Genomic DNA, 20,292 nt, shown 5'->3' on the forward strand with positions numbered 1-20,292 from the left:
GCTAGCATTAGCATTTGGCGGTGTGTGTGATTTATGCCTCTCCTTCCAAAAACAAGTTTCCCCCTCGCTGAGTGGCGAACGTGTCCGGAATGCCAGCGTCTCCGTGAGCTTCCGGGAAGGACCATCATTCATTTTTATCACTACACTTCCTCTGTTACCCTCGCCTTTTTCAAGATCTATGCCCCCTCACCCCCCTTCGTTTTTTTTTCCAGAAGGAGTTTTTTAATTCAAAGACGTCGGCCTTCGTCGCTCAGCTTGTTTTCATTTCCTGTCTCCTTCCACGGTCACGCTTCCTTACGAGGGATTCAGTAAAAAGGAAAACATGTTTTTTTTTCGCCGGCGACACTCCGTCGCGCACCTGACACCGGCGAATTGGGAGGGAACGCGCCCGGCACTCGCTCGGGGAGTTTCTCTTCCGCCCTTTTGCCCGCACATCACCACCAGGACGACTGTCAAATATGGTGACGAGCCAATTTCCCAAGAGCCCTTTCAGCTGAGACAGACACAGGCGGCGTCGGGTGTTGCTGGGATCCAGGAAGGAGACTTGTGCCAAATTATCTCCGCAAATGGCTGTAGCTGTAAATATGAATACATCACACGTAGCAGGCATGGCAAAATGTATTTCCGTTGAGAGGATGCATGGGCAGAAAACGTGATTAATTTCTGTAATTCAGCCGCTTCACATTTGAAATCCTCTGATATATACAGCAGATACAGTATGTGTCTGCAGCGGGTATTTCAATTTAACAGACGTATTAAGGTAAGATTAGATTATAAGATAGCACTTTCAAAATGCAGGTGTCACAGCATGAGAGAAAGTCAAGAGAGGAAGGAGATTAAGAGAATAAAAATAACATGCACACATCCATCGACACTGTCAACACTATGTTGCACTATGCAACAGTAATATTAAAGTGATTACGCAGGGGTAGTAGCTGCAGCGTGGCAATAATGTGCAATGGGCATTAGTGATGAGAAGTTTGTTTCGTTTTGGAGATCCAGCTCTTCACGTGCAGCTCAGTAAAAATACTGGTTTTATATTTTTGAGTAATTGTACAAGTAAAGTACAGTATATCCACTGAACTGTAGGCGAGGAGTCAGAGCACCAAGTCCTGCCCAGACATCGGAGGAGCTTTGATATCGTCATGCCAGTGTCACGCGCCCGTCTTTTCCGGCTGATAGAAAATCGTGCCCTTTGGGCGAGAGCAAACTCATTTTAGTCAACCGGCTCAAAATAGTTATCTCCAGCGTCGAAGATTACTTTGAGGAATTAATTTGGCTCAATCGCTTTGAATTTGAGGAAAAAAATCTCAAGGACTCGACTGTTTCGCGAGACGGCCCAACGAAAACTGTTTGACTCGATTAAAACGGGTTATTAGCGGTTGTGTAGTGTAGATCGGTGTTTCCCAACCTTTTTTTACCCAGCGCTGTCTGCTTTTAACAACGAAAGAGTCCCACGGCACGCCACTACCCTGTCAACCACCAAAAAGCGTCACAAACCCATGGAACTTATTAGTATGGCCCACTAACACCTAGCGATGCAAGACTCGAGGACTGGAGGATTCGTTCATCGCAAACGATTTATTTCGTGATGAACAAATCTTTTAAACGACTCAGGAGCCGCTCTGGCAAAAGAGCGGGCGAGAGAGCGAATCGTCACAAACTGAAATAATTACAGAGGACTGAATTAAAGCCCGGCGCTAAAACAGCTCCCGTGTAATTGATATTGAATGCGAGGGATTTACGCCGACAGAATGAAACGACTCCTCGGGAGGATTCCGTTCCCAACCCAGAGCCAAAACGACTCTTCCGTCGCCCATCGCTCAGGGAGTCCTCGCTCGCTCGCCCTGCGTGAAAATCTCAGCGTCTCTCTTCACTGTGCGGCTCGTCGAGAACGAAGTTGGAATCTCAAAGAGTCAAGCCTTTCGTCGTCACGAATAGCCGTCACTTTTCGGGGGCGAAACTCCAAAAATGTGTTCTGCTGAACACGGCGCTGCTGTTCTGCGGGCGCCGCGTGAGTTCGATTAACTCACGCTGCCTTGCAATTTTGATCTGCAACACAAGGGCTGGTTTCCATTATTTATCTGAGGAGGACGCCAGCGCCTTCCCAGTGAGAGGCTGCGGGTTCCATGTCAAGCACCGGCGAGTTTCCCGTGCGCCAGCTGCCCGCGGATCTATCCGTACCCCAACCCCCGCAAAAAAAAAAAAAATGCCGGTGCCAGGCCCGAGGCGGGTGTTTGTCCGCCTGGGCGGACTGACATCTGGTCGTCAAGGAAACAACGGCTCTGGAGGCGCGGCGGCAGCTTTGATTGAGGCTGTGATGTGTCTTCAAATGGTTTGCAAACAAGAGAATGGAAGGAGGGAAGAAAAGGAACGAAGAGGAAAAGAAACGAAAAACGCACCACTGGGAATCATCTGGAGAGCTAATGTCCATGCTAATGTCTGCGTGTGCATGAGTGTGCATGAGTGTGCATGAGTGTGCATGAGTGTGTGTGTGTGTGTGTGTGTGTGTGTGTGTGTGTGTGTGTGTGTGTGTGTGTGTGTGTGTGTGTGTGTGTGTGTGTGTGTGCGTGTGTGCGTGTGCAATCACGCTTGAGTGTAAAATTGTGTATGTTTTCGTTGGAATGTGGTTGTGAACATATGTACTGTATGTACAGTACACTGAATGTGTGTGCGTGCGTTTCTGTGTGCATGGATCTGTATGTACAGTATGTGTTCAAAATAATGTGTGTGTACAATTGAGAGTGTGAAAGTGTGGTTCTGAATGTGTGTGATGTATATGTGTGTGTGTGTGTGTGTGTGTGTGTGTGTGTGTGTGCGTGGGTGCGTGCGTGTGTGTGTTTGTGTTTCTGAGTGTATGCACGGGTAGGTGCATGTGTATAAAATCGATGTGTGTTAAAAAAGTGTGTGTTCTTTAGTGTAGTGGTGAATGTGTGTGTGTGTGTTTAAAATCGTATAGTGTGTGTTTAAAACTGTGTGTTTGTGTGTGTACATGCTGGTATGTATACGTGTTTAAAATTGTATATGTGCATATACGTGTGCAAGAGTTTTTGTGGTTTTGTGCACGTGTGAAAGTGCATGAGTGTGTGTGTGTGTGTGTGTGTATGTGTGTGTGTGTGTGTGTGTGTGTGTGTGTGAGTGTGTGAGATAATGAAAACCACACACCCTGACATCTCCTCTAATTAAAGTGGAGGAAAGACTCCCGATCAAAGTCTTAGGATATTAATGCCTTTCACATCTCATTGAGCGTATGTGTGTGTGTGTGTGTGTGTGTGTGTGTGTGTGTCTGTGTGTGTTTAGACAAATTATGGAATCGTTATTTTTGAGGGGGTCCGACGTGCGAGTTTCAGACCAGAGTTATCGCAAGTTATTGGCATTAATAACTAACTACGATATTATTCAATAACACATACCCCGCGGAAGACAGAGCAAACAAACCGACACACATTAAAAAAACCATTAACAAACATGCACGTTTACAGACACACCACACATTCTATATGAACACACACACACACACACACACACACACACACACACACAAATGGATACACCCGGTGGTAGACACAGCAAACAAACTGACACATACACATCAACACACACACACACACACACACACACACACACACACACACACACACACACACACACACACACACACACACACACACATTGTAGATTAACACACACACATTAACAAAACCACACATTAACAGACACACATTGTGGATGAATACACACACACACACACACACGTTCACACACACACACACACACACACACACACACACACACACACACACACAACCACACATTATCAGACACAAACCTTATAGATTAGCACACACATTAACACGCACACAGTAACACAACTACGGACAATCACATACACGCACAGACATTGTAGATTACCACACACACGTTGTGGATACACCATGTGTATGTGGAGGGTGTAGGGGGGGAATGAGAATCCTCTGGATATCGTTCTGATCAAACAGCGAGGACGGTGATGTATTCTGCTCATGTGCTGGGATGTCTGAACCTCCTCAGGAGGGAACACACACACACACACACACACACACACACACACACACACACACACACACACACACACAGCAGGAAGGGTTTCTAAGAGTGTGTGTCATGAGGTTGTGTGTTCACCCGTAAAAGTTACAGACCTGCACCGACAGCAGAGGCTGGATTCTGCTTCTCCGTCTGCACGGAAGCCGTTCGCGCGGCGTATTTTGTGTATAACGCTACGTGTCCACTAGGGGCCAGTGTCGCACACATTAAACAACAAAACACAATAGCAAGCGCACTGGTGTCACGCAGAGACGGCAACATTGAGAGAAAGCACTACAGGTGTGTGAGGGAAGTTGAGGTTTAAGCAGGGGCACGACAGAGGACGTGGACCGATATCATGTACCGATATCGTTATTATCGTTATTGTGTTATTGTGTTTTTGACTGTTTTGTTTTGTTTTTGTCCCACGGGGCAGTTTATATCCGCCATTGAATCTGAATGTGTGCGTTTTTGTCTTAAATGCACCTCCGTCTGCGTTCACACCGCTCTGTTATTTTTCATTTTGACTTGGTTGACGACGGCTTGCGCAGTACATATTTCAAGGTCTGGGGGCGATATTTGACTGTTCAATTTTTGGAGAAGCAGCAGAGGGAGACAGATTAATTCTCAGTGTGTGTGTGTGTGTGTGTGTGTGTGCACGTGTTGATATGATTTGAAGTTATCTGTGAGAATTTAAACTGCATTTATGTGGTTATATCTGTGAGTGTTTGTGTGTGTGTGTGTGTGTGTGTGTGTGTGTGTGTGTGTGTGTGTGTGTGTGTGTGTGTGTGTGTGTGTGTGTGTGTGTGTCCGTCAAATATACTGTATATATATATATATATATATATATATGTGTTTTATTACTGGGACTCTCAGGTGCCTGCTTCAGAACCTATGTGTGTATGTAATCTATATGCATGCATGCATGGGTGTGTGTGCGTTTGCCTGTGTGTGTGTGTGTGTGTATGTGTGTGTGTGCGTTTGTGTTTACCTTTGCTCACTTCAGAATATCTGTGTGTATGTATTCCATCCATGTAACTATCAACGTGTATTGTGTGTGTGTGTGTGTGTGTGTGTGTGTGTGTGTGTGTGTGTGTGTGTGTGTGTCTGTGTGCGTGTGTGTGTGTTTGCGTGTGTGTGTGTGTGTGTTTGCGTGTGTGTGTGTCTATGTGAGAGAGAGATATCCTTATTTGAATTTATATTTGTAAATTACTTTCAATTGCATTTTCAAATGTCAAAATTATCTCCACTTATCTGTAAGCAGTTTTTAACAGCAACGTTAAAATGTCTGCAGTTTAGCTCATCTCCACTTCTCTGTATTTGTATTTTTGTACTGCATTATTTACACTTGTCCGTTTTATTGTTTAGGTTATCTAAACATATCTGTATATATATATAAATACATATATATTTGAACAGCGATGTTTAAAATGTTCTATTTCGATCAGAGGTAATTTTCACTCATTTATATATATATATATATATATATTTGTTTTTCAACGCAGCATTTACCTTTTTGGTTTTCCATTTGCTTCGGCAATGTAAATATATAATCCATATGCCAAAAAGGCCTTTTGAATTGAATTGAATCAATTTAAGAGGTATCTATGAAGATTCCATGTGCATCCATGTGTCTACGTGTGTGTGTGTGTGTGTGTGTATGTATTGTATAAACTCACGGTATATCTCCAGCACCACGGTGGCCTCCTGGCTCTGGCCGCTGGCCTCGGTTGCCTGGCAGCGGTAGATGCCGGCGTCCTCCACCACGGCATTGTAGATGATGAGGCGGGAACGTGACGCCTCGGTATGCAGCGCCACCCGCCGGGACGCCACCATGCGCTCCCCCTGCGGGTTGAACCACTCCAGACGCACCGGCTCCCCGATGGCTGGGGGAGAGGGATCGTAATACGTAGTTAGCTAAAGCTTGGCCAAGAACGCAATCTCAACACAATCCCCCTTTCTTAAGTTTCACAGCGGCACAAACCGGACTGCGGCATGAGATGCAGACTCCATTCTGACTCTGACTCGACGGTGTGTTGACTCAGACTTGACTCTTACACTCCTGAGGCTCTTAGGGTGCGTAATCCAAATCATTTCAAGACCGGCCTCGACCAAATCTGTGAATCTGTGATTTATTACATTGAACCAGAACATCGAATGAGATTAATTTATAGCAATGCCATCTGTTTATATTTCAAGATTAAATTCCATCTTCAATCTTCAATTCCAATTCAATTCAATTAAGCCGGTCTTGACTTGGCCTCGATCTGGTCTTGACTCTGTCTTGGCCTGGTCTCAACTCAGCCTCCACTCTTCATCTGACCTTGACCTGTAATTTTCTTGTACTTCACCTGGTCTTGACCGGGTCTAGACTCTGTCTTGACTGGATCAAGGCTTTGTCCTGACCTGGTCTCGATTCCATTTTGACGCTGTCTCACCTGCGTCCGGACCCTGTCTGGACTCAGTCTTGACCCGGTCTCAACTCCGTCTTGGGTGACCTTGACTTCAACACTGCAGTTCAGAACCCTAACTTGCCTTTGAGCCTTATCACATTCATTACAATGTCCTTTGTGGTTGTGAAGAGTTATATTCAACATATTATCATGTTCAACGGGTGGGTTTTCCAGATAAACCGTTAGTGCTACTGACCACTGGGCATCCTGACTGCTGTGCCCAAGGCTTCAACGCTTGAGGCCATTGCATCTCTCACAGCAAGAGTTGAATCATGTTCACTTCCCACATTTAAATATTCCTGAATGGCTCAGATGAGCCCTGTGTTAAGAATTCAGAACTAAACAATTTGTAGATTATTTTCTCAAAGGCTTTATAAAGAGTTGGAGTCGGAAATCAGTTGACAAACCCATATTGAGAATCCTCAATTGGGGCATTAGTCTATGTGTTGTGGATATTTTTTGCGAGAGAAAATATTCCTAAAATTTGGCTGGAGGGACAAAGCATAATTATACCTTACCTACCTACCTACCTATAGTACTAACCTAGCTACCTACTGACCAACCTACCTACCAACGTACCTACCTGCCGACCTACAGTACCAACCTACCTACCTATCTACCGACCTACCTACTTACTTACTACTTTATTGTCCTGTACAATGGAGCTGGGTGATTGAGGAATCAACAATCATCAAAGAATCAACTATCACAATATTTAATATTCTATATTATTCAATAGCTCTATTTTTTATTTTTATTGACTCAATATTGGTTATATGGCGATATTTTGGGAATGACTATTGGTGCTTTCATACAATATTCACAAACAAGGAATATTTGAGGAAAAATAATTTGTGTGTGGATATTTCACGACCACGCTTGTAGAGGCATTGATTAGAACATTGAGAACAGTTCATGGAGATAAGAAAATTGCATTATTTAACATGACAACCAAAATCCCAGACAATAGTTGGTCTCATATCACAACATCAATATTGCATTGATATACAGTATGTCGTGCAAGCCCTAGCTCCTTCCCTCTCCACAAAGTAAAATCAGGACTAAGTTAAATGTAGTGTTTACCTACTGGCATTATTTCCAATGCGCAGTTCATATGATTTTGTATGCAAGCAACATACCAAACAAAGCACAGATGAACACTTCTGCATTCTGCGATGAAGTCAGTTGGGGACACCTTGTATTAACGCCCTTTTCTACATCAGTAATCTTTGAATGAGTCCTCATGTTGACAGCGGAAGGGCCACAGATATACAACACTAATCTTCAACGTTTTCGCCCACTTTGGTCCTGCCAACAGCTGAGGACTGTCCAATGTTGTTGTTGTCGGAACTTGTCGACAGAACAGACGGCCTGAAATTATACGATTATGTCATAATCCTGGATTTACATAGCTAATAAGTCTGCAAGGAGAACAGCGACATATGCAGGCTGTAAATTTCACTCTCATTTACAGGCCGCAAATAAAACAAATGCAAGCAAGCATGTGTTGTACCTGACAAGCAAACGCACACATGAAGGGAAAAATATGGTTGAGATGATGAAAGTTGGAATGAGCCCTGATTAAAATGGCAATTATATGAAGGCTGCGATACGTGAGCTCATCTGGCTGGTTGGAGAGAGCTGGAGTGGACCATCTGTGGGCTCCAGGTGCCCTTGGCCAATAAATTCTGCGAACAAAGGGGTTTTGCACCAAAGGCCCACTCCTTGGCCCATCAATCAGTTAGACTCTCTCCTTGGGGAAGCGAGGGGGATAGGGCAACCATGGGGCTTGATGACAAAAGGTGGGAAAGGTGACAGAATTTTGTCATGGAGGTCGCTCATTTGGGGAAATGGCGGTAACTGCAGTGACACCTGCGAAAGCTATAATAGATGATTGGAGGTCACACCGATCGGGTAATCAGGTTTGTGGCCTGAAAGGCCATTGAGTGCCCAAGTCCTCATGATGGAGAGGGAGGAAGGAGTCAACCACTCAAAATGTAAATAAAGTACCTCATCTCAAGCCAATGTTTTCCAGAAGCCTTTGAGCAAAGCATCCTCCCCTACTCTACACCTATCCCCCATCTGCACGCTCTATCTGCATGTTTCCCCTGTTTACCAGTAAATTCTGCAAACAAAGAGTTTATGGGATAAGGGCCACTCCTTGATCCATCAATCAGTTAGATCCTGCTGCTCTGGAGGGAAAGCTCTCCCATGAGAAGTGAGGGGAATCCTGGAGCTGGATGATGAAAGGTGTAAAAGGTGTCATAAGGTGACAGAATTCTGTCACAGAAGACTTGTTTGCTTGTTTGGGATAATAGGGTAACAGTAATGGCACCTAGGAAAGCTCTAATAGATGATTGGAGGTCACACTACTGCAGCCAGACACATACTGTAGGCATTCACCGAGACTCGAATTTTGATTCGTAAACGAAAAGACCAGAGAGCCGGGAGTCGCGAGTCACACATGGAGCTCACGCCCTGCAGCCCAACGAGCTCAGCGAATGGGGGAGACAATAAATATTGAGGATGTGAAAAAATTTGAAGAATAAAAGCTGAAGGTTTTTGGCATGATTAATATTGAATGTGACTAATTTACACTTTCAATTCCAACAAATTAAATTGACAGAATTAATGATTATTGTATGAATTCCATTCACAACTCAGAGCCGAACCTACTCTTCTGACTCGTTGCACCAGCTGAATCAAACGGGGAAAGAGTCAGAAAATCGAAAGAGTCGTTTTACTGAGTCACTCGTAAAGAGCCGAATCGCCAAAAAGAGCCAAACTTTTCATCACTAGTCCAGAGGCATTTAAGCAAGGCATCTTCCCTTACACCAACCGCCCTCCAACATGACGCGCACAACTTTGTACCCATTGATAGAGGACCTTGGAAGTTGCACCTGGAAGCACTCGGGTGGAAAACAAAACTTTAGCCTCACATTTATCATCATTACAACATTGTTTTTAACAGCATTGGACATTGTAATGCTTGCTTTCAAGGACGACAAATCAACCACAGAGGCAGCGCAAACAAAGCAGTGTAGTGAACATTGAACAAAATGAGAGCGCAGTTGCCACAGTCGGACCGTGTGCCCACCAGAGTGTGGGGAAACTAAGTGATAATAATTCAAGCTTCAGCAAGGAGCACAATTAACATTTGCCCGTGAAAGCGCTGTATTGTTTTCCAAAAGTCGCACCTGACACCGGGGACCCATGGAGACGTGGCAAAATGAAGCTTTTCAGTCAGGCAGCAAAATCGGTCACTTATATTCCTCTCAGCCATGATGGTTATTGTTATTATTGTTTTAGGCTTATTAAATCAACTGTGTCGCCCAAGATTTAAATTGCTTCTCTGACAGAGACACCGGAGAGCAAACAATACAACCCATTGAGACGTCACATAATCACAGTTCACAGTCACTGGATAAGGACAGTCACAGGTGTCGTTCAAAAACATCAGAGTTTAAACATTTCCAGGGGTAGTCCAGGGGAATGAGCAACTATCCCTAACCCTTTAATCAAACCTAACTATAGCTTCAAGTTACTTGGCCCTTCATGCCAGTGGTGAAGTCTTCCCAAGTTCACCATTTGTTGAGGAACTTTCAATGGCCAATGAATCGTGGGATCTTGTGTCCAACTTGAAGATGTTCCGATATTCAGGCATATTTGCCGGCAAGGCCTTGTATGTTCAAACAAACGTAATAAAAAAAATGGATCTTTTTCTTATGATTACTGATGGTGAGTGTGAGTGTTGCTCCCAGTAGTGAATCGAATAGCACAAGGGTGTACAGGATATCTCCATAACCCAGTGCTGGCATTAGACTTGGTTGTATGATGACTTATCTACTTGTGAAGAGAGAAACAGAGATGCTATCCAGGCAAATTCCAAACCAAAGTATTTGGAACCCAATGTGAGTAAGGAAGCAAGGAAAGAATGAATGCACTCATGCCTTGGATTTGCTCCCACCAGAATGACATACAGTGAAGAAGAGAAAGGCCAAAGTCACTGGGGACCAGATTGGATCGTTGGTCCTTTGGTCACCAATACTTAACATTCGCAGGTCGAGCAGACATCAGTCATTATTCACAAATAACTGACTACCAATATTGACCAAGAAGAATAGAGTATTCCACAGAACCATGTAATAAGTTGAAAGGTCGAATTCCTTTTGTCTCCATTAGTGTTCGATCATGACCTGTGAACAACCCAGTCAACTTCCTGGCTTGATGAATCCACAGTCAAATGTATATTCATTCCACAGAATAAGCTTTACACAACTCCGGCCAGATTTCTTCATCGCATCACTCTGCCTTTTTTCTTTTCTCCTCCGTGGTGCATGACCGTTAGCAGCATGAGTCACGCAGACCATCTGAGTCGCAGCATTGAGCTGATGACTCTGTAATGCTCCCGGCGGCATCTGCTCACTAAAACTATCACTTCTACAGCTATTCTACGCTCCAAGCGATTCTGAAGCACATCTATTCTAAGTTATCAATTCCACGGCCTTGACAAAGGAGACAGCCTACAAATGTTAATATCCTTGTAGCATGACAGCACACTCGAGAAACACGTGAAATAAAAAAATAAATAAAAACGACAGCTGGATGGGTGTGTGAAGGAAAATACTACCGAGTCTCTGTATGAAAATACTCAATAGGAGCCCAAGCCTGATTTCTCCGAGCTTCTCAGACACTTCCCCTTTCACCCAGTATCTTTAAGTGATGCCTGAATTTACGTATGGAAACCTTTCCATGATACTCCCTTTGCCATGTCACTTCATAAATTGCTTCCTCTTGCCAAGGGATTTAATACCAAATTATTGTACAGCACTTAAAGGGGACCTGTTTTGTTCATTTCCAGGTCTATATTTTTATTCTTGGACTCCACTAGAGTTGCTCTGCATGATTCACAGTGAAAAGAGCCCATTATATAAAGCAAATTCAGAATTTAAGGCTTAGATTCAGACCACATACGGGAATACATTTCTGAAACCCGAGCTAAAGTCTTCAGACACAATCCAGCTGTGAAAATAATTTGTTCAAAAATCGAATCTGCGGAAATATAGCCTTTTTTTCCCGAATCAGACTAGCCGGATAGCTAAGTTCACAAAAATGGTGTAAAAAACCTTCAAGTTAGAACGTCAAAGCCATTTACTTGAGCAACTGATGGACATAAAATCAATTTTATCAATACCATTTATATGAATAATGGAGTGGGTAATATGGGAATGAAAAGCTGCTGAAGACGTGCATTGTCTTTGGCACCCCATATCAACTGCCCAGTCGTCGGACGAAGCAGGGGTTGTCGTCGAGATAACTCAATAATTAACTTAATAATTGGTCAGAGTCGGCTGGGAGAGTTTTCTTATGTGTTGTTTGTCTTGGAGTGAGAGTGCATGGTGCAGGATCCCAGAGCCTGCGGATCAGATTGCAGAACGGACTTGGCGGTGGATCCAGGGCGAGGAATGTCCGGCTGCCCCTCTTCTGCACACCAGTCTACAGAAGATAACGGGGGCTGACAATGCTGAGGCGTTCCTTGCCACGTTCAAGATGACTGTGCAGGCGACCCGGTGAAGCACCGAGGAGAGATCGCTGTGCCTGCTCCACTTGCTGACGGGGAGGTGCAACAAGCGGTGTACGGCTTACTTACGTACGACATCCAGCTGCCGGGACTACCACGCCGTTAGGAGGGCGGTCCTGCATATGTAGGGAGGCCACGGAGGGGAACCGCCTGTGGTTGTTGGGACTGGACTGGATGCCACCTCGGGCCGCCCCTTCGCTCATGCCCAATACCTGCAGGACGCGGCGTGGAGGTGACTGCGAACTGAGGAATGGTCCCCGGACCAGAACGTCGACCTTGTGGCCCTGGACCAGGACCGCCCAGTGGGTCTGCTGCCACGTCCCACCAGCCTGTATGCGGGGATCATGCTGCCGGAGGACTACGCGGCGATGTATGGCAACATGGCAGCATACCAACGGGAGCCGGCGTGAGGTCTGTCCCCAGGACCAACGGAGGAGCCAGCAGGACCTCGACTCTTCTTGGCGCCCAGGGTTCCCAGGGCGACTCACCAACCAGCTGCTGAGGGTGCCGCAGGATACCCTCCTCCCCTTCCGCCCGGTCCCCAAAAAGGTGAAAGGTGAACGCGGTGTTGAAATTTGACATGTACCTACACTCCTTCGGGCACAGCTCAGTTTTTCACGACACTGGATTTGACCAAGGGATACTGGCAGATTACCTTGTCTCCAGAGTCCAAGGAAAAATCGGCTTTCTCCACTCCGCAGGGGTTGTACCAGTTTGTCACGCTTACGTTCTGGTTGTTCAGAGCCACAGCCACCTATCAGAGACTCATGGACCAGGTCCTGAGTCTGCATGCAGCATATGCCACAGCCTACCTCGGTGACATAATTATTCATGACGACAGCTGGGAGCGGCACATGCTGCATATGGGTGCAGTAATAGAGTCCCTGAGGGTCTCACCGTCAACCCTAAGAAGTGTGCGATTGGGCCAAGGGAGGTAAGGTATCTGGGGTACTACTTGGGTAGAGGAAAGGTCTGACCCCAGAGAGATAAAAGGGCGGCGGTTGCGAACAGTTCGAGGCCGAAGACAAAGAAAGAGGTAAAGCAGTTCTTGGGGCTGGCAGCCTATTACAGAAGGTTATAGTCGACTTTTCAGAGCTGACCAGCTCTTTGTCTGATTTAACTCGAAAGGGTACGTCAGATCCGTTCCAGTGGACGGAGAAGTGCTAGCAGGTGTTTGAGAAAGTAAAATGAGCTCTCTGTGGGAAGCCAGTGCTGTTTACACAGCTATTTACTACAACTATTATTTCGCTTTCTGCTTGCAGACTGACGTGTTAGACAGAGAGCTGGGGGCAGTGTTGTCCCAGCAGGTGGAGGGGGCTGACCGACCAGTGCTGTACATCTGCTCTTCAAACGGGAGGTACAGCACAGTCGAGAAGGAGTGTCTGGACATTATGTGGGCCGTCAGCACCCTCTGGTATTAGCTCCTGGGATACCCTTTCACCCTCTGTTCAGACCACGCCTGCAGTGGGGCATGGTCCCAATTCTTCATGGGGTGGAGCCACTGCAATGAGTGGCTCTACCCCATGAAGAATACCAACACGTGGATCACCTGTTGGCACCTGGCTCTTCAGCCCTTTAAGTTCAAGGTGATCCATAGGCCGGGGGCACAGATGGTGGTAGCCGTAGCCGTAGGGTGTGGTTAAGGCAGGGTCTGCAGGCTACAGCACAGGCTTCGTCCCGCACCGGCGCAGCTGTTCTGACTCAGCCGATCAGCCCGTTGCAGCTGATTAGTCGGAGCCACACCACACCAATAACGACCTGTTCTTTCATTGTTCGTTTACAAATCCAAAATCAGAAAAAATATAATGGGCTGCTTTTCATTGTTTTAATTTTGTTCTGAAGTAAAAAAAATAGAACATGAGAAAATGGGATATTCGTTGTCGTCGATTTTGTCATTTATCATTTCCGATTTGTGAAGTGAAGTTGAAGTTACCATGAAGTTATTGACTTTTTTCAGGACCATGCGGGACCATGAAATGTTTTGAATGTGGAGACATAGGGCATATGGGCACTGCTGGGGAGCGGGCTGCGGAGATTTGCCGGCTCAAATTTGACACCTTAGAGGAGATCAATTATTTTTTAGAGACCTAGGCGGGCTCGTCCCTTTTCTTCCTAGACATGCTGTGCCTCGGGCAGACGACCATATAAAGAAATCTGTCACAAGTGGACATCAGCTCCGTGCCAAAAGTAGAAAAAAATGTTGGAAACGTGGCGTTCTGAGCAGTCTGAAGCGTGAGCTTTTTCTCACAGGGATTACTTCATCAATAGTTTACCTCATCATTTGACACTTTGGCCACATCTTATATGAACATCTGACATTGTAACAGTATATATATGACAGAAAATAAGGAAAAGCATAATAGGTCCCTTTTAAGTGAGCAGGAAAAAGGCATTTTTTTCCCCCTCTCACCAGTGTTCCTTGAGGGTCTCCTTAGTTGTAATTCAACTTCTGCTTTGGCATTTTCAATTCAGAACAATGTCATGGATGTCACAGGCTGTTTGACAAAATGATGGACATATATTTATTCATAAATGTTAAAATCTAATGGGGATAAATGCAAATAAATCATACCTTCATGAAACATTTCTCAATCCGGAGTGACTTTTTAGTAGGACGAGAGTTGAGTTTGGAGTGTCAGAGTCTGCAGTGAAGTATAGCGGTAATGGATTTAATCCTCCAGAGAGATGGATGGAGGGGATGTGGTGGGAAACTGACTCCTTTGAGTGATTTGTTCCTTGTGAATCATATACAGATAGATTTGTCACTCTGCTGTTTAGACTGATATGAATTAAGATTTTAATGTTTACGTTGCCATTTGATAGAAGAGACGGTGGCAAAAGTATTTGGAGTGGAAAGTTTGATCGTATCACTGCAGACCCGATGTGTTTCGATTCTGAGAATGATTTGTTCAAAACGATTAATTAGTTCACTTTTAAGCGGACCTACTATACCAGCCCACGTAAAACTAGACGAACAATGAGACGCCTGTTTCCAGGTCAAATCAGCAGGGTAGAGACCCACTAAATGAAACATAACACAAGAGGTGTCACAAATATGGTGAACCCTGTGAGGTAAAACTAAGCACGGCGCTTTTAACCCAACTATCGTTGGACTTGGAAGATCTCACCTGATGGGTGGACATTAGCTGTTCAGACATTTGACCGAGCTCCAAATCCTACAGATTTCTTCTTCTCTGTTGATCTCCCTTTCTGCAGCTTCCTGTGTCCTGTTTTTCACTTATTGTTATTCATTTTGAGTCTGCCTCGACAAACTGTATTATGTACACTGTATAATATTGTTTCCAGTCTAAGTGCAATGTGACGCTCTAAATTCAAATATCTCTCCGAAAACACCTTCGCAGAAGAGCGCTTCGCAATATGTCAGCACACACGTTATTATTATTCAGTAGCAGGAGGAAATGAAAAGAAAAGAAAAGCTGACTTCTGTTGAAGGGACCGGCCTTGCGTTCCCTTTGAAAAGCAGAAATCTAATCAGTAGGTAACATGCCACGCGCTCCAGCGACAGAAGATAAAAGGCTTATTGAAAAACGAGTATGAAACACGTACAGTATATTTTTTTCTGGAAATATATAATAGAAATATGCTGCAGAAAAAATCACCCCCATTTTTTTTTACAAGTCATTCAGATTTTAAACAATCCTGGAAACATCTGAAAGAAAAATGCCAATCAGACCATTTTAATTCGATTTCCTAAAAAATAGTGTCAAGCATTTTGTTGAAAATCACCAGGCTTTGTATCTATCTATCTATCTATCTATCTATCTATCTATCTATCTATCTATCTATCCATCTATCTATCTATCTATCTATCTATCTATCTATCTATCTATCTATCTATCTATCTATCTATCTATCTATCTATCTATCTATCACAATAGGCGTGCTGATAATTAAACTGCATCATTATACATAGAGATTCTTCCAGATGTTTAAAACTGTATCTAAAAACATACTTACTTAAAAGTTATATATAAAATTAAAATTTTTTAAAACATTTTAAAAGTTCAAATTTTAATTAGTGTCATCCACCACCCAGCCCAAATCCCAATGTAAACCATGTCCTCAACACATCAGCAAAGATATCAAAGAGCTGGTCCCAGTCGTGGTCATGGGAAAATGTCCAGACTGTCCAGGTCGATCTGAAGAGAGAGAACGGATGTTCCCCCGTTCATCCCGTCCATATTAATTCAATCTGAACCTGTTTCCCAAACTCTGACCCATTCGTTTTAAGGTAAAAACCGATGTCCCTGTGGTTTTGGCGGGGACTACACCTGGAGACAGCATGTGGACAATGGCACACATTAAGGCTCCGCATAACGCCATCCTTTGCGGAGGCGGAAATATAACACTAAGGTAGGAAAGCCGAGCTCATACTCCCAATGCCAAACCTGCGGCAAAATGTGCCTGTGCTTCTCTTGAGGATTCACTGCTGTTTGACTTCTAAAGCCTCCCTTTGTGCCTCCCTGCGCTTCTCTCCTCGCCTCCTTTCCAATCTCTTCCGAGCCGGCCGTAAGCACTCTTGGCTGTACGCCATCCATCCGCCGTCTCCCATCCACCTCCCGTCCCTTTGAGTCCTGCTTCTCCAGTGCCTTTGCCTTTGTCGGTACATTCCATTCCTGTTAGCTCTTCTGTCCGTTGCCTATTCATCCCCCCCAGGCAATGGCCACTATTTCTGCTCCCCAGGGGTCCTTCCACCCTGGCTTTTACGCTCTGTGCCATGGTGAACTGGAAGGATAGTAAATGCCTGAGGGTGGGAGATGGATGGAGGCTTGGCCAGAGACCCTCCCTCCTGGCTCTGGAATCAGGTCTCGGCATACCTGGATCCTTCGTGTGGAGGATGGAGATCAAGGACGGGGTCCCAGACTATGGGTGGGGAAGGTTCTGGCATAGCCTTGATGCAAACTCACATGTGTACACTGATATCGTCATGAAACCAGGGTATCCTCTGGGATTTTGGTTATCGTGTTGTCTTTGAACTGTGAATTGGACTGAATCCCAGCAGGTAAACATTGCATTTCACTTAATACTGATGGGACATTGTGGAGAGGGGAGAAACTACACCTGGGTGACATAGCGCTATAATATCAATACCAAGTTCTACCAAGTTCCCAAACATTTTTTGTGTGAGCACCAAAAGACATCCCCATAAATATCATGAAATTATCAATATTGAGGTATTTGTCCAAAAAATATCTCCAACATCACTACTATTATCACCCCTTTCACTTTTGATAGAGTCATTTTGTGTCAAGGTTATTCGTACTTTTTACTTAAGTCAAAGTTCTGAGCGGTACTCCTTCCTAAAATCCAAACATCCAGTTCATGGCGAGATCAAACTGTGAGCCCGTGTTGGCAAATCACAGCGTGCACGTCAGCGATCCAGCGTGCACGTCAGCGCCCGTGTTTACCGCTAACAAACCGAATCTAGTTTTTAAGCCGCGCCTGGAGGAAGCTACTCCTCTTAAACGGCTCTGTCAAGTGAGATGATGTAAAAACAGCCCAAATGTGACTCAGCTACATAAGTAAGTGCCTGGTTGTTTCGCTGGCGTTATCTCACCCCTGTGAAGAGACCCACACGTGCACTACACACACACGTGCACTACACACACACGTGCACTACACAAACGTGCACTACACACACACGTGCACTACACACGCACGCACGCACAGTTAATCCCATGGAAAGCGCACACACAGGATGGGGTTATCTCACCTGTGCAGATGAAAAACTTTGACTCTCCAACACTTAACTCCACTTTGTTTAGAGATATGGATACCTGGAGAGTGGCTGTCAGAGAAGGAGAGAGAAAGGGAGAGAATCAAAGTGTGATTAGAGTGGCAAAAAAAGGAGGTAGAAATCCTTTTTGGAGCCAAGCGCAAAATAACACAACATAAATACTGGAAAATGACAAACATAAAAGTAAAAACCTTCATTATTCCATGTGAACAGAGGCGGAAAGTAAGTAGTTACAAACTACGAGCAGTCGAGCGAAAAAGTTGGCAGCAGTTTTCATCCTCTATAAATTGTCAGTATATCGATAGATATAGAATTGTATTGTGAGCCGTCTCATCGATATCGGATTTGATATATGGAGTCGAATCACGCGATTCTGCCCGATACCCATCCCTATTAAATACATTTTACATGCTTGACTTCTTCCATTTCCTTCTTTTTTGATTGTGAGGTATATATTAAAATTCACATTTCACAGGAGCAAGGCTAGTTGACGCCCTCTGCAGCCATGCATTGAGCCAACACAGTTAGCTTCTTTGGTTTAGAGTGTGACTGAGAGAGCGCCCGTTAGTTGTACCTGTAACAAAGCTTTATTGAGTATTTGAGTTTAACTGAAATTCGGCACTTTTACTTTGAGTTATTTTCTCTCCGAATATTACACTCCTCTATGGCCATCCTGACGATAGTTACAAAATACATATTTAAAATCCTGTGAAAAAAAAAAATCACGTGAAAAATATTTCATTTGTTCAAAGCAAATCATGTCTGTGTCTATGCTGAGGTCTGTATGCAGCATTTTGGTTCACATTGTGTTTGTCTACGTTATTTACAAATGTCAGCTCAAAAAGATTGTGTTTCCCCAAGTGCACAGGGCGGAAAAAAGTACCTCAATAAGTCATCAACATAGAAATCTTTTAGTAAACCCATTATGCACACCTACTCCAGTCATTTTCTCTGCAGCAGCAATACTCTTACTCAAGTACAGGATTTTCAGATCTCTCTCAATTTCTGCTTGTGAATTCATATAAAAATAACTTTTTTTTTTTTTAATTTTTTAACAAATTTGCTGTCTGGTATTTTCCTTTATTGTAAAAAAAAACTAACAACACGTCTTTTGCTGCACAAAGCTCCAGGACCGCTTGCTCTGAGAGATAACACAATACTTTTTGTCAATTTCCGAATTTTTAATCATTTCTCACAATGCCGCTTTTGCGCATTAGACCATGTTTTTCAAAGGGGTGGGCGCCTGAAGTCAGAAGAGGCTCGAGTGAAGAACTCCTGAACTCCTTTCTTTCATGCAACAGCGCCGCTGTGAAAAAGACTTCTTACACCACGCTCTCCCATTGAGCGCCTAACACAAGCGCTATTAATCAGGAGCCTGCCAGGGACTGAAGGACGAGGGCTGGGTGAAAATGTCCTTGGCACATTCATTCCACCTAATGACCCCCAAAAAATAAAATAATCGGAGAAAAATGAAAAAATAAACTGGTGGAAAAGGGGAACCTCTCAATGGCCCGCGGCTCTTCAAGGTCACATTCCTGCCAGGGCCGGCTCTAGCCATTTTGCCGCTCTAGGCAAACTGTATGAAAGTGTCCCCATATCACAAGGTGCTTGTTTCGTTCCATAAGGAAACAGAGTAAAATAAAATCGCCCATGTCGCCTATAGGAACAGCCTGCCCTGACTCCTCCAGCCGGTCAGGGATTAATGACAGATCGCTTATCCAAAACCAACCTTTTGTGGCTAACGCTCTCGGATGGGCTTGGTTAAAACTGTCAAAGGAGGGAAGTTAGCACCGGGGGAGGACTCGCATTTTTGGAACGACAGAGGAAGAATTCCTCATATTACAGGATGATGGCGACGGTTGACTGACTTATTTTCACTACTGATACAGATTTGGATCCCAAACTTTATTTGAATACTTTTTCTGTAATTGATCATTTTCAATGAATAGAACAGACCAAGGCTGCCAGATTAGAGCCACTGGAACCAACAAAATGATTGACGTATTATCCATAGAAGAAGAAGAAGAAGAAGAAGAACAACAACAACAACAACAACAACAACAACAACAACAACAACAACAACAACAACAACAAGGACAAGAACAAGAAGAACAAGAACAACAAGAAGAAGAAGAACAACAAGGACAAGAAGAAGAAGAACAAGAAGAAGAACAAGAAGAAGAACAAGAACAAGAAGAACAAGAAGAACAAAAACAAGAAGAACAAGAAGAAGAACAAGAAGAACTAGAAGGAAGAGAGATCAATTCCTCAATAGTTAACCCGCTAACGCATATCATTTATACTTCATTGGGTCGAGGGAGGTTTCCTTACTCATGTAAGCCTGCCGTTGTGGCTCCTATACTCAAAGGTGATGACCCTTTACTGATCCCTAACGACAGGCCCCTCAGTATCTGACACAAAGTATTGAGGGTATTTGT

General features: G+C 44.3%; 1 protein-coding gene across 1 annotated transcript in view; it reads right to left on the minus strand.

Moving 5' to 3' along the window:
- ncam2 (neural cell adhesion molecule 2) overlaps nucleotides 1–20,292 on the minus strand; it is a 367,688-nt gene that overhangs the window by 119,739 nt on the left and 227,657 nt on the right. Inside the window, exons 2-3 of the mRNA XM_080024174.1 lie at nucleotides 17,831–17,905; nucleotides 5,742–5,948 (exon numbers count right to left, since the gene is read on the minus strand). Of these exons, the coding sequence (XP_079880300.1) occupies nucleotides 5,742–5,948; nucleotides 17,831–17,905 (282 nt within the window). The remainder of the gene's footprint in view (nucleotides 1–5,741; nucleotides 5,949–17,830; nucleotides 17,906–20,292) is intronic.

Source organism: Zeus faber (assembly GCF_960531495.2).
Source record: "Zeus faber genome assembly, chromosome: 2".
Lineage (NCBI taxonomy): Eukaryota > Metazoa > Chordata > Actinopteri > Zeiformes > Zeidae > Zeus > Zeus faber.